Source organism: Filicampus tigris, chromosome 6 (genome assembly GCF_054856515.1).
Source record: "Filicampus tigris isolate MCC_2025a chromosome 6, RoL_Ftig_1.0, whole genome shotgun sequence".
In the NCBI taxonomy this organism is placed as follows: Eukaryota; Metazoa; Chordata; class Actinopteri; order Syngnathiformes; family Syngnathidae; genus Filicampus; species Filicampus tigris.
In genome coordinates this window covers 22,566,436-22,581,996 of record NC_141222.1, presented here as the reverse complement: position 1 = coordinate 22,581,996, position 15,561 = coordinate 22,566,436, and the positions used below count along the sequence as shown (strand labels likewise).

Sequence of the window (15,561 nt, the reverse complement as noted above, 5' to 3'; positions counted from 1 at the left end):
GATTGATCATTTACATTTTCAGAATTTAAAAACAAATAAACAAGGGACCACCATTTTAACATTGTAAATGTCTGCCTTAAATCACATAACCTCTCCGGTATATTATTTTTCACTTCTCACATAATTCTTCTCTTAACACACCTTGTTGAGGCTGCTCCTTCCTTTAGAATAAGTGCCTCCAGAAAAAAATCCAAATAAAAGCAAAACGTGCGGTGTAACATTGTTGATGCTCACAGAAGTGAAGTCTAATGAAGCACACTAAAGTCCCCGACAAAATTATGACGATGTCTTGGGTGGCAACATATGTGATGATGGTTCAACAGTATATTCCTCCATTCGAGGTTCAAATTCTTTATTATTGACAATAGGGATGCAGCTAGCAATTATTTAATAATTGATTAATGTCATTTGTTTTTTGATTGATTGATGAATCGGATCCAAAAAAAATAATTTCCATACCACTACTCAAAAACAGGACATTATTTCGAATTGACAGTGCAGAAAATGCACAAACATGAATTGTTTTAGATTCAGTTACTGTTTTGTCAGAAAACAGTTAAAAATGTTGATCGTTGTTTTCCAAAGTAAAAGCAGATGTTTGAAAATGTCTTTTCATAAACCACACAAAAAACAGTCTGCTTTCATAGAGGACTACAGAAATCTGAGAATATTCACTGTACCATTTATAACTTAAGACATGAACTCTGCAAAATGCAATTTTTATGAAAGAAACCTTTTTGTTATTAAGTATACCCAATGCATATTATACCTTTTCTGGGGATTCTATTGTTAAAGTTTGCTGCGATTGGCTTGTAACCGATCCTGGTTTCTTGCCCAAAGTCAGATGGCCAACTTCAACTCAACAACAACCTTAATGAGTACAAGCACATTAGAAAATGTCTATATTATATATATTATATAAATCTATATTATGTGTTTATAATATGGAATATCGACAATCTTCCTTGTTGTGTTATCATCTAAAGTGAAATGAGCCAGTAAGAAAACTGCAGATAGACAAACAAATTTAGACTTTAGTCATCGATGCGCGTGTGCACATTTGTAATGACGCCACAACATGGTTGGTTTCGTTTATTTTAAATAAGATGAGTCATCTTATTGCATAGAAGCATGCATGTATGTACATTGTGTCTGCTCTATGGTACACACGTTCATTTCAAAACCATCAGGTATGACATCATGGGTAAAAAAAAAAAAAAACAGAGGGAAAGAACACCCTGTCAACATGAATATCTGCCATGCAAGTCTGTTTGAATATTTAACATGCAAATGTGTATTTCTCCAAGCTGTTGATACTGGAGTCAAATGTGGTCTGTTGCTGTTTCGGCGTAAGGAATGAAAAGGAGTTTCCAAGAAAGCGCATGGCAGCGCCTTTGAGCGGCCTTGTGCATGTCATACTGTGGCTGACATCTCTTTTGATGCCAACACAAAACCATCAAGACGAATAGCAAAGCACAAATTGGAATTAGGCCAAATTTTTCAGGGAAAATGCACATTTAAAGCCACACAAAACTAAGGAATTCCAATTATTTTGATATATTTATGTAACAGAGTATGTTGTATATGAATCACCTATTATTGTATTTAGAGACTAAGGAGTAGGAGTAGATGTTTTTTTACTTCCTTCTACTCCTTGTAAGCTCTCCCCAATGATGTAATTTATTGCCACTGTTCTATTTTTCTTCATTTCTATTCAACTTATTTTATATAGTTTTTCAGTATGTTTGAATAAAGAAATACTTCAAACTGTTGCCATGCCCTCATTAGAATTCAATTCCTTTTTTTTGTTTTACATTTTACTACTAACAGTGTTTAACTCATTCACTGCCAGACATTTTCAGACACTCTTGTCCCCTAACGTTTGAAAATTTTTTTTAAAATATACAAATAAATTCCTGTGATTGAATGGCTGGACTGTGAAAAGACAAATAAATATTTCAATGGCAGTGAATGAGTTAAAAGGGAGTTTGCAATAATAATCATTTAAAGAAAAAGATCAATTTTTGTCATATTTATTGAAATGGTCAGGACCTGACAGGCACATGAGTAAAGTTGATCAGACCGGCTCTGTTTTATGTCAATTTATTGGCTTTATTTATTTATATTTTTATTTATATTTTATATATAATTTATATCTATATTTATTAATACACGTATCACAGCCTTTTGTTTTTGTTCTATTTATTGTATTGTTTGTAAAGTGCTTTGTTACAGCTCTAGCTGTTATGAAATGCGCTATATAAATAAAATTGTATTGTATTGTATTGTATTTGGTAAAAAAAAATCTGCCCTCTCCGGCCCCAACTTGTTCCTCTATTTTAACTTTGAAGAAAACACCATGCCAGAGGAAAAACCCCCAGAGACAGAAAGCAAAACTGAAGCAGTGTCAGTTATTTGCCGTGCACTCACGGGCACTCTCCCTCAGCCTCGTGCTGACAATGTTACCTTGGGCTTTAGGAGCTTTGCTGAACCTATGGCGGAATATCCACTTCCAGGAGAAAAAAAGTCTGCTCGACAGGTACGTTTATCACCTCTTTTTGATTTTAAATGATATACATTCCCAAAACATAAAACTTCAAACTGATCACATTTAGTTTTGTAGTAACCGTCAGTACGAGTAAGACATGCTACCAACGCTCGTAACATTTTCGTAGTGAACGCTTAAAATGCTGCGCATCAAAGTGTTGAGTAAGTTAACAGCCCTAATTGAATAAATAAACTTTCGTATTCATTTGTGGTTCATTTGTTCTTTTATTTTAAACTAAACCTAACCATTTATAATTTAAGACATTTATAAATCCTTAATAAATGTGGTATTGTTTATTTTCATGCAGCTCAATCTATTGCTCGTGTTTGTTAAAGACGCATCGGAGGAGGACGCTGCACATATAGACGAGGGTGTACCCCCGCCTCTTGCCAGTCAGCTGGGATAGGCTCTGTCTCCCTGAGAAGAAGCACTCTACAAAATGAAGAGATTTCACGAGTAAGTGGTCAACTTAGTTTTACACAAAGAGAGGTGGACCAGCATCCCAGCAAATGGATTCTCTCTTAAAACGATTCCACACATACGCACACAATTAGTTGTTGATTACTTTGCTTGTTGCAAGTTACAGTTCTACGAAAAGAGACCCACAGCCTTGAATGTGATTATGACATCTCATAGACAGCTGATGTTTTCCAACTTCTTTAATAACTTCCATTGACGGCCTTAATAGAAGCAGGAAACCAATTTTCGGCCACGGAGTTTTGGGGCTAAGTATGGGTTTTCCTTTTATTTGTTGTTGTTGTTGTTGAACAATCTTCAGAGCCAAGTCTGGCACGAAGGCCCGCTGAACTCGAAGGCCAAACAATGAGCCTTCAAGAGAGCCCCGGTCGCAGCCGTGAGGCTCTGCTCCAGCCCTGCTTAGCTGCAAATCCTCACCAGTTCCTCTTTTTTTACTGCACCATGTTGCTGACTTATTTTTTTATTTTTACAACACAGACCTAAGCCGCCCTCTGAGTTTGTGTGTGTGGAGCAAAATGGCCACCTTTTCATGACAGCGAAGAGGTGGGAAGGATAAAAGACTCGGCGCTTGCTTCAGGTTCGTTTGGTGAGCTTTGGCAGCCTCTTTGGCAAAGCCCCTCGCTGCCAAAGCAAACACCCACTTTCATTTTTTTCTGACTCCGCACATACACACACACACACACACACGAGTTGAGTATGACTGTATCTTCTGCATGGAACACACGTCTGCCAATCGCCCCGTGGAGTTACACAACTGCACAGTTGAGCCTCCGACAGCATTTGGCCGCGCTGTGCCAACGTGCACGCTTGACCCCAAACGGGCGGAAAACAACTGGAAACCAAAGTGGCTCAGCGGTTGCTTGGCAGAGCGACGAGGGCTGCTGGAATACTTTCACACAATGCAAATACGGATACATCCGAGGCAAACAGGAGCGCTGCTGATTGAACTGAACCGGTGCAGGAAGGCACAATGGCATTCCATATAAGTCGCTGTGTACACAGGGCCCGGTTGGAAGATCCTCAACGGTCCTACACTTAATGCCATACACTTTATGTGGCGGCCTTTCAGTCTGCCACGGGGTTACGAGGCTGTTTACTCTGGCAACATTGCGTCAACGCCACTTTTCAATAGGCCACATGCATGCGGCGGGCTGCCTTCCATTGAAATAGTTCTATAGGTACACTCATTTTCTATGCAGTGAACCCCACGGTCCAGAGCCACCTGTAACCGTTTTACCCCACCCACGCCTTTTAAACTCATTCAAATGAAAAAAAAAACGGAAAAACATTTATTTCAATACCAAAAACTAAATGTATAGAAAATACTGTTCGAAATGTAGTCCAGTGGTTCCCTGATATATGAGCACTGTATGGTGGGTGTCAATTCACTTCACAATAAGCAGCACTTTGGCAAATATTCTTCCCCAAAAAATATATTTTTAAAAGGTTTCAAGCTACTGTATGCTAGGTGTCAACTCACTTCACAATAAGTAGCACTTTGGCAAACACTCTTCACCAAAAAATATTTTTAAAAAAGGTTTCAAGCTACTGTATGCTAGGTGTAAACTCACTTCACAATATGTAGCACTTTGGCAAATATTCTTCCAAGAAAATATTTTTAAAAAAGGGTTTCAAGCCGTCTATGTGTTAGGATTGTTTACTGGTTATTGTGAAGTTTACTGTCAAACTAAACATAAAAGCGAGAGAATTACAGCTAGCGTATCTAAAACCATCACATAGCGCAGCCTTTCAGTCTGCTAGCTTCATTTAATGTGAATTAGCATCTATGTGGCTGTGTTGTTACCCTAAACGCAACGGATTGAACACAAGGTATGGAGCAACACATGTAGAAAGACAGTGTTATTTTCCAGATTTTGGATGGATAGATGGATAGATTTTCCAGTCATTTAAATGGAAAACACAATTTGAGATATGAGTGTTTTTGAGTTATGAGAGTCATTACAGAACAAATGGAATGTGTATCTCAAGGCACCATTACTGTATGTTACGAGGACAGCTCCTCAACTCATTTCAACATAATTCCTTGGCAAGAAGATGGTGGAAAAGCACTACTTTTGTCCAAATCGAGATCCTCAGATCAATTCAATATAATTCCTTGGGAACAAGATGGCAGCAAAGCACTATTTTGCCTAAATGAAGCTCCATATTTCACTTCAACATAATCCTATGGCACCAAGATGACTGAAGATGGTGGCAAAGCCATACTTTTGTCTAAATGACGCTGCTCAACTCAATTCAACACAGTTCTAGAGCACCATAGAATGACACAAAAACAGGGAATAGGTGAGTTTTCAGCAAATAATGGAGGACACGTCAACCCCCAAAAAATCTGCATATAAGAATTCTCAAATGCTGAAGTGTGAAAAAGCGAGGGTTCACTGTATTTGTGTTTCAGATATGAGGAGGGAGGTTGGCCGATTGACTCAAGCTATAGCGACTCACTTTAAAAAAAAAAAAAGACTCTTTATGAGGTGCAGTATACAGTCCTTCTTTGCGAGTGTGAAATTTCAAATCAGTCCTGACGTGCTAATCAAATTTCCATAATTTATTCTCTAGTCTAAACGGGTCATATAACGCACTTCAAGCAGAGCAAATCATACATTTATATTTTTAGGTTTGGCCTACAAAAAAATGAGCTGTGCTAGCCTGCTTCCAGGTTTGCGCGTCACTAATGATATTCCAAACACTATGGCAGGTCGAATACACCATACGCTTGTGATCCCCAAGTCACATTGAGAAGGCTGATGGAGTGAGAGCGGGTCGGAGGGTTCATGCTGGCTTGTAAGGTAGGGCGCCATCCACTTTTTCCTCACCTTTCCCTCTTTTGTCTACATTATTCGCGCTGCATTCAAGTGGTACCTCCAGTGCCGCGTGGCTGTCAGCATACAGACGATAACGTCGGGCTTGATTCAACAGAGGCTCATGGGTGTGCCCCTTTCACCTGCTCAGTCAGTCTGACATTCTGGACTTATTTTGCAGATGCAAGCTTTTCATTCGGACTGACACGTAATTGATATTAGTGTGCTGACAGTTACTGAACAACTGCATACAAATTATTGAAATGCAGTTAAACGACTACACACCAACGTATAAACAGAGGTGAAAATTACTTTATTCTCATAAATTCTAACTTTATCATGTCAAATAACTTTTTCCTCACATCACACTTTTATTCTCATATTGTGACTTGAATGTCATAAAATGACCATTTTTTTTCCATATAACTTTTATCTTGTAAAATGACAATTACATCCCTTTAATGCTATTCTTGTAATCATGTAACTTTGTTTTCATGAAATTATCTCATTTACTGCCAGGCATTTTCAGACCCTCTTTTACCCTAACGCTTGATTTTTTTTTTTTTTTTTTTTTAAATCAATAAATTCCTGGGATTGAATGGGTGGACTGTGAAAAGAGAAATAAATATGGCAGTGAATGAGTTAATGTATTTTTTTTGTTTTTGTTTTATTAATACCGCAACTTTTTTTCTTGGAGTTTTTCAATTTTATAGTCATAGTACGTCAACTTTATTCCCGTAATTGTACGACAGTATAATAGCGTTATTTATTTTCTATTATCATTTTTTAGCAGGCAGCCATCATAAGCACTTTTATTCTTTATTATGATCATTTTTTTGCGTGTGTGTTTTATGTTCGATCTTTATTTTCTATGGCGCTTTGTTACAGCCGTTTGAGTGCTCTAGAAATTGAGTTCTATCGATGCATTTCGATGACATCTAATTCACAGCATTAAGGTCAATTCAATCTGTCTGCTAACATTGCAGTCACATATCCAATATCTAATTCAGCCACATATGATGGAGGCCTGATCGAATATGAGGATATCTGATTCCATGCCGTTTTTTTTCCCTGACAGTGCCGTGACACATATCTGTCAATTTAAACACGCGGTGTAAAATCCAACCTTACTCATTCCAATTAGCCACAAGCTGCAGGCAGGAAAACCTTAATGATGGGTACTAGATGGCACACATGAAAAACTCAGGTTGGCGTAACACAATCCCACACAAATTCCACCAAGTGAGCCATCTGTTGGTGCCTCATTCAGCTCCTCTCTGTCAACATGACGAAGTCGCCTCACCGTTGTGGGAAAACTCTCTCAACAAGCCATTTTCAGTTCTTCCTTGGCTTAAATATTTGGACGCCGTTGCCTAATTTGTGGCGGGAGAAGAGCAACCCGCACCGACTTGCTGTAATTTCAAAGCCAAATACAAACCGACCAGCATATTTAAAACTGCAAATAAACGTTTTTTTTGTTGTTGTTTTTTTTACATTTAGTCCAGCTGTCTCTGCGAACGCACTCAGCTGGGGAGACTATAGTAGTACTCGAGCTGCCAGCTTTCTACAAATTCAAACGGCTTTGTGAGATAATAAAAAAAATTTCACAAGCATGGACTCCTCAGGGGATCGAGGGGGAGCCATCATGTGACCGTCTTTTGGAAAACCGAGTATAAAAAAGTCACTTATGTTCTGGTGATCACAAGCGTGACGCCTCGAGGAGTCTCAAAGAAGAGCGTTAGAATGCTTCCTGTGTGATGGGGATGCACCACAATCGACACTTTCACTCACTTCCTAGTTTGGGAGAGTGATGTCAATCGAGGGGGTGCTTGATGGCCACGGGGGAAACACACGGTCAGTCCTGTGATAGCCGTATGAGATTCCACATGCTCCGATGAGCAATTCCTTCCTCCCTTCTCCATCACCATGTGGTTCATGGCCCTGAGTCATCGTCCACAATTTCCCTCCCTCCATCCCTCCCTCCCGTGTCTGTCTCGCTCTCCTATCCCCTATGCCAGGGATGGGCAACTTAAATGCTGGAGGGGGCCACAATTTTTCATCAGTGCTAGTGGGGGGGAGGCACATAGGACCACACATTCCCTAACCAGATTGTTTGACAAAAATGCCATTTGAAATATGGATAAAATGAATGCATACATGCAAAATACAGGCTCTACAATATATTTCATTCTTCGTAGTACATTTCTCACCGCATGTGTAAAAGATCCACGAACACAACAACAAAGGGTTTGAAGTAAATAACCACATAAGTTATTAATTTGCGCAAACGGCTCTCTTCCATAAAATTACCATTCAAGGGCGGCACAAAACTGCCAAACCGACTAATGTGCTTTGTTTCGCAGGAATCAACTCACTTAATTTTTTTGTTATTGAAAATCGGAGTGTAGGGCTGAACGATTTTGAAAAATAATCCTAATTGTGATCCCTCCCCCTCAATACTGTAATGGCAATATAATATTATGTAATTATTTTTTTCAAGGTCCTTGTCCCATGTATTTTTTTAAACAAACATAAGCAATAAATTATTCTGTGTTGCATTAACAATATCATATTGATTATACATGTTTTGGTCTTATAGGTTAGACATTTCGCTAAAATGAATGCCAATGAATCATGAATTAATATCAAAGACAGTTTATTTATCTACTTCAATTTGAGTTGTTATCGTTCAGTCAGTTGTCAGTAAGTCATAAGTCAGATTACAACAATAACACAAATTGATCGAAACGAAGCACAGTTGTATTTTGTTTTTACAGCCTTTGCGATCTGAAAATTGCGGCGTCGATATGAAATTGATCCATTGTTCAACCCTATTACACTCGCTCGGAGTATTCTTTCCAACCAACAAGCGAATGTCATTCTAGTGATGGAGACTCAACAGAATAGTTTCTTATGACTCATTCGCCAACATTGACAGCCCACCACACCAAACCAAACCAAACCAAACCACACCCGGGCATGGATCCCAAATGCTCCACAGCTTGTCCCTTTCCTTCTAAAACAGAGCGTACACATGCAAATGAGAGGACATAATGAAACAGATATCTCTTGATTTTCTATACCGCTTATCCTAAATAAGGTCACAAGTTCACGAACTTATACTGAAAAGAATTCCAGACCACAATGCATTTCTTGTCTCAACAATTAAACTGGTTATTGTCCGATATACGGTAGTGACTGGTCATTGAAACCATTTAATCCGGTGCGTGCTGGACTTGGTTTGGTGTAAAAAAAAAAAAGTTCAGTGACGGTTTCTCAACAACAGGGCAGGAGAAGTGAGTGTCCAGTTTTGAACTTCACACCACGAGGTCAACTTCACCCACCTTTTTACACAGTGCAGCGGCACGGGAGTACTTTTCATTTTTCTACGTTTTCATCGTAAAGCGTTCCAAAACACTTGACCGATATCGTAGCAATCTTTCATTTGGGTACCAGTTGCAGTAGTGCGGTAGACTTGTGTAGCGGTTGATTGGTTAACAGACAATTGTGACTTCCGAGTGTAAAAAGAGCAAGGAAATCAAACATGCAATTTAGGAAAGACATATTAAATATAAATAATATATTATATCGAGTTTCTCCAGTTTCTCACATATGAGAACATGCAGACGCCACACAGGAGGGCCTGAGCCCAAATTCAAACCCCAAACCTCAGAGCTGTTAGGAAAACATGCTAACCGCTATTCCACCGTACTGCCACGGACAGTCCCATCCATCCGTTTTCGACACCACTTGTTCTCATTAGGGTTGCCCGAGAGATGTAGCCCAGGTGTTACCGACGTGGTACCCGCAGGCACCAGGTAGCCCACGAGGACCACATGAGTAGCGTTTGGGCCTGTTCTAAAAATAACTCACCGGTGATGGGTCATTTCCGAGTGATGTTGTCTACCGAAAAAGTGATCTAGGGCTGCAATTATTAACACACATAAAGCCATCGCTGGTTAAAATTTGTTGTCGACCAGTGTTATTAGTAGCCAAGAAGGCCAATAACCAATATTTAGAGCCGATGTTTGCGGTAAAAGTGAAAATATTGGAGTTCAAATTTGGGGTGATACAAACTCCCAACACTTGTTCAAATGCTGTTAAGGACATGTTTATTAACCAGCTTTTCAGATTTGCAACGTGTACGTTTATTTCAGTCTTAGAAAACAAACATCTTTGATTCAAAATTCTAACAAAAAGTGCAGGGAGCTTTGCATGCTAAGCATCATGTCTTATAAAGTTACATGAAAACATCAACAAATACCTTTTCCTACAAGAAATGAAATTTTACAAAATTTCAATATAATTTCACGTATTCATTATCTTTATTTTAAGTTCAAAAACAAAAAAGTCCATCCTCAATCCAGCTCCTGGCCTGGAGGTCACCAGTTGTGAGGTGCCTGAAGACTTATCATCTCAAAATAACCCAGTTGTTAATTCTTACTTTTCCAGCACATCAGGCAATTGAAATTTTTTTTGTTTATAAGTTTGACCTATAAAAGGTTGCGCAATATGGATTTTACCATACCTTGTAATTTATTTATAGCTACGACGTTTCCGAAAAAAATTCCACCTGTTGCTGAACCTAACCTTTAATTCATAAATATTACTCAATACATTACTATATTCCTTGTTATTATATTATGCAAACCTGATGTGATAGAGAAAAACAAGGTCAGATTCGTAATCAGTCTAAAGAAATTCACCTAGGAGTTTACTTGCATCTCTGACTAAAACATTTCGTAAACCTTTGTTGACCCGCGTAATCGGTATCTGACTATCACAGGCCTCGTACAGGCTGACAACCATTCCCGCTCACATTGACAAACATGCACAACCGAGGGTCCCAAACTGTCTAATTTAAACGTAAAAACTACCTCAAAACGTTCCAAGTTATTACCTTTGATTGTCCATCAGTCAACTTAGTCACTGCCGTTCAACAAAACATTTGTCAAATCAAACAGCGTCTGCCGTGCATTCCATCTTTCCATCTGGGTTGCCATTTTCTGTCTGTATACAGCTGCTGTCCTGCCTTTGCCAGCGCGCTCATCTGCTGCCTGTCAAGATGTCTCCTTGTTTATGACTCCTAACACTCCCCTCCCTCGGCCTCCCTCCATCGCAACCGGCTCGTACCGCGCGCTCCGTTTCGCTCTACCTGCCCATCACTCCCTTTATGAGTTGCACACCGAGCCGCGCTGTGCGTGCGGCGGTATGCCTTGGAATATGCGAACGCCGCCATTGTTAGAAGGCGAGACACTTTTCACGGTCCGTGCGCAACCTCCCCCCCCGGCGATAGAGTTGTTAACATTTCCAGCTCGCTAATCAGCATCGGCAAACAACGTTGGGAAAAGTCGGCTCGTAACAGGTTGTTGACGTCTCAGTAGTTTTTGTGGAGCATTGCAAGAGCAATAAGGATTTTTAGGGGCATTATGACTGGGTTAATAAAACACAGCTGCCCCTAAAAGTCCCTCACTTTTCTTGCTGCCTTTTCTCTCCCTCCCTCCCTAGCGTAACATCTTCTCTGCCTCCTTCCAGATTTTTCACATCAAACTTGCGCACTTCCCGGATCCTTTGGTGCCACGAGAGGCGTTAGTGCAACATGGTGACCTTCGTAATTGGCACACACAAAGAACGCTTTGGGCTATTTACCAAAAGTGTACATATCTGGCGGGGGTTTATTAGCGTCCCAAGTGACGTTTTTTTAAAAAAATTTTTATGGGAAGGTTGACTGAGTTCATTCCAGAGAAAAGTTAAACAAAGCTTCTACGTATCTCCGCGGTTCACTCAACGCCAAGATCGGCTTGTCGTTCCGATCTAATGGCGGAACCCGAGGCAGAAAACAAGCAAGGGTGGGGGGGGGGTGTGGGGGGGCTATTTTAAGTAAGTCGACTAGCCCGCATACAAACAGTGTGAGAATATGAGACAGGGAAGGAAAATGAAGATGTTAGCAGCCAGCGACGGGGTGGCTCTGATTGTTGAGGGCCCAGGGCGAGCGGTAGCAGCTGACACTGTTTCATATCATCTCTGTATGATATTAATCAGCCACCCTGTGGTCCCGTTGCTTGTTCAGACCAGGCTCTCATTCCTTCAGCATGCGACCTGCGTCGTTCTGCTGAAGCTTATAAGGACAACGTTTAGCACCGCTTGGGCGCTCATCCGTCGTCAAGCATTTTATTGGTGATTCCTGCTAAGATGATTTGAAATGTTAATCTTTAAAGTTTTGAATAGGTCTTTCCGCCCTGCTTCTGACAGTTGAAATCGGCTGATCATAAAAGAGGTGGCCATGTAAAAATGAAAGACCCTCCACTTTATAGGGCACTCGATGAAATGATATCAATTTTAACGGCATGGAATTGTTGTAATGTGTCACGAAAGTTTCAATGTGTTTTATCATAAAATGAGGATGGTGTGAAAGTGGAATACATTTATTTGACATTATTGAGATTATAATTATGAATGAATGAATGAAAAAATAATCATAGAGTGTAACTTTTTCATTATCATGACTTCTCTTTATTGTCACGTTGCTCTCCAGTGAGGCATGTGGTATCCATTTTGGAAACCAAATCTGGTTCCCCCCTGCCTTATAAAGTGTGATGACAGATGTCTTATTCTTTTTGAAAACTATCTTAAACCATTGTAGGGCACTCATTGAAATACGTTTAGGCAGCCAGAAAGATTGTTCCGGTAGTCTTTTTTTTATTTTATTTTTTTGCTTTTTTTGCTTTAAAAAACAAACATAACATAACATTTTGCCTTTTGGGAACCAAATATGGTTCCTTGCCTTATAAAGTTCTACTATTCAGAAAAAAATATGAAACCTTTACAGGGGTGCTTATTTAAATAATTTGGATTTTAGTCCATTACAAGAATACAGCTTCAAAATGTTTATTTTCATCCTATAAATACTATTGATAAACCCGCATCAGATGTACTTATTCCATTATACTTCAACTATTATATTCTAATTATGTATTGAATATTATTATTATTTATTATAATTATAACCTTATTGATTGTCTTGGAAAACCGTGTGACATCTATTGTTTCCTTGCCCTATAAAAGGCTGCAAACGACACAGAGATTACATTGCAACGGTAAATGAAAATCTTTAGCGTCTATGATGAGCCCTTTTGATAACCGCTGAAGTTAGCATCTTTTATATTGATAGAAAAAAAAAATAAGAAGACTACGAGGCTTCAGCAAATGCCTTACCTACGTGTCACTTGCAGCACCGAGATGCCACCGCGACCCTTCTCCCTCCTCTATTAATTGCATAAAGCATCTAGTGTCAGGATGCTAAATTCATTAGGGAAGTATGTACGGCACGCCAGGGTCAGGCCGGATATAGAAACAGGCCTTCATAACAACTTCTTCTCCACCTGTTCAATGTAACGAAGCTTTGCTAGATTTAGCCTTGTTTGGCACACTTTTCACTACTTTTGGGTGCAGAAACCGAGCATCCACACTTGGTGTATGACGTGATGACCGCATTGCCAAAGCTAAAGAAAGATGGCCACTTTTCTCTGGATGATTCATCATGATGATAGTTTACTTGGGGTAAGCTTGGGGTAACTTCAAAACTCTCTAGGAAAATGCAAGTCATAGTTGTCCAACCTCTAACCTGTTTTTGCTTCTTTTTTTTTTTTTTTTTAAACAAGCTTTCACAAGACTGTAGGACAAAAGTTCATATTTCCTTAGGCGGCTATTGAGCAACAGTGGAATGTGAACTTAGACGTCTTTGAATACAAAACTACGTTTTTACAGCATCTGCAGCGATATGGCTATTTTACTGATAATTTTACCTGCAGCCGATTGATGAGCTTTTCATGGGTCACAGTACATCCATATTTGCAGTGTTTTATTTGGAAAAATTGCCAAATAGAAAGAAAAATATTATATTTAGAGATACATGTTTTTAATGATCTGCCTCATGTTATTGTCTTTTTTTTTTTTTTTACACTGAATTAACTACACACTTATCTTTCTAAACTCTTTCTCTATTCCAGCTGGCATGTTTCCAATGCGTTCTTGAACTTGCTGCTCAAGTGAGCCAGAAACTGGGACTTTGTAGGCCAGTTGAATAGATGGAGGACTCACCTTGCCCGCAAAGACCCAGCTTCTAACACACACACACACCATCATCATCATCATCATCATCATCATCATCACCATCACAGAGGACGGTAAGACTGTCCTGCTCACTAATTCTTGTACTCGCAACAATAAAATCAGTACTCTGGATAATCTTAAAATACTATTTCTCAAACTTTTTCATTTTGGGACCCAAATGTACTAAAAGACATCATCATCATATAAGAGTCGTATTTAAAAAAACAACAACTCCCCACACAGACATGCATGCTTATGCTTGATTATTAGTTAAATAGCTAAAACAGCATTTTACTAGGATTGCCCCCCACCCCACAATCTCCCTCCCCAAATGACCGGCAACTTATTTTTGGACTGTGGGCCACAGTTTGGGTCGTTCGTATGGATACATACCAAGTCAAGGTGATGCTGCCTGTTGGTCTGTAGGTGGGTTGCTGTCACCTCCATGCAGCAGCATCCACAGTAGCCTCATGGTGGGAGGGGGGGGGAGCGTGGTGGGGGGAAGCAGCCACTGTCTGTCTGGTGGCCTGGCTTTCTGCAGGAGAGTCCAAACTTCCCCGTTCGTCCACATTATCCTTTAAGAAGGGTGGGTGGGCAAATCTTGTGCAACAGCTCGGACAGTCCCCCCCCCCCATCCCCCCCCAACCACCACCTCCGCCAGCAGCGGCAGCACAGCCACCCCTCCTTGCGCATGATCGTCTCCTCAAACACACGCAACAGTGTCCTCCAAAGAAGAAAAAGCCCCCACCCCTAGTGAGAGATCCCGGGTGGGTGCGCACCCCAGCCAAAGCGCCGTGTCAGGGGGAGTCATGCCGGTAGGAGGCAGACGGAGGAAGCCCCTCCTCCTCGTGTGGCGTGAAAACGGTGACTGAGTGGGATATTCCCAAACAGCTGGAAAAGGAGGAGCCGCCGGGCCCTCCCCAAAAAGCGGGGAAGTGAGTGGTAACCTGGTTATTTTCAGCGCGTCTCCACTGGCTCCTCTCCGGTTGTAGGTCTTGGGAGAGGAGGGGGTGGGGGTCGGAGCGCTAGTCCCAAGTAACCAGCAAGAGGAGGAAATGTCCACGCGTTGTGTTGCTGCGCGGCTCTCTCCAAGGTGTTCCTTCCACCTCGTTGTGATTGTCAAGGCGGTTGTGAAGGTTTCATCCCGGCCGGGTTCATCTCGCCCTCTTCCCCTCCCCCGGACAGCGGCGTGGCGGCGCGGAGCGACCCCACGTGGCCGAGCAGCGTCATTGCACGGCAGTCAAACCGGCTGGACCGTGTTGGAGTGGTCACGTGTTGCTTACTGTCAATCGTCGTGCTGCGTTCACGCATGGACTCAAAATGTTTGCTTAATCAGTAGAAAGTTATGTTTAAATATATATATAGATATAGATATAGATATAGATATAGATATAGATAGATAGATAGATATATGGTCTTGAAATTCAAACCTTAGAAACCCTACCTTGAAACCTGAACCCTGCCAAGAGAGATATCTTATTTTAAAACCCTGACCCTGCCATGAAGTAGTGTTTCGAAACCATAATCCTAATACTTTCAAGCATTTTCCTTCCCTTGCAATCAAAGTCAGTAAAGGCCTGATTGTTGGATTTCTCTCAAATATTC

General features: G+C 40.5%; 1 protein-coding gene and 1 long non-coding RNA gene across 2 annotated transcripts in view; one reads left to right on the top strand and one right to left on the bottom strand.

Moving 5' to 3' along the window:
• The window catches only part of LOC147146286 (uncharacterized), a 51,273-nt gene extending 48,345 nt beyond the window's left edge, over positions 1 to 2,928 (top strand). The window contains exons 4-5 of the mRNA XM_086034690.1: positions 2,479 to 2,539; positions 2,884 to 2,928. Of these exons, the coding sequence (XP_085890816.1) occupies positions 2,479 to 2,539; positions 2,884 to 2,913 (91 nt within the window). The 3' untranslated portion in view covers positions 2,914 to 2,928. The remainder of the gene's footprint in view (positions 1 to 2,478; positions 2,540 to 2,883) is intronic.
• The window catches only part of LOC147146285 (uncharacterized), a 36,429-nt gene extending 21,808 nt beyond the window's left edge, over positions 1 to 14,621 (bottom strand). Inside the window, exon 1 of the long non-coding RNA XR_015087315.1 lies at positions 14,350 to 14,621. This is a non-coding gene — a long non-coding RNA (uncharacterized LOC147146285). The remainder of the gene's footprint in view (positions 1 to 14,349) is intronic.
• Positions 14,622 to 15,561: the final 940 nt, after the last annotated feature.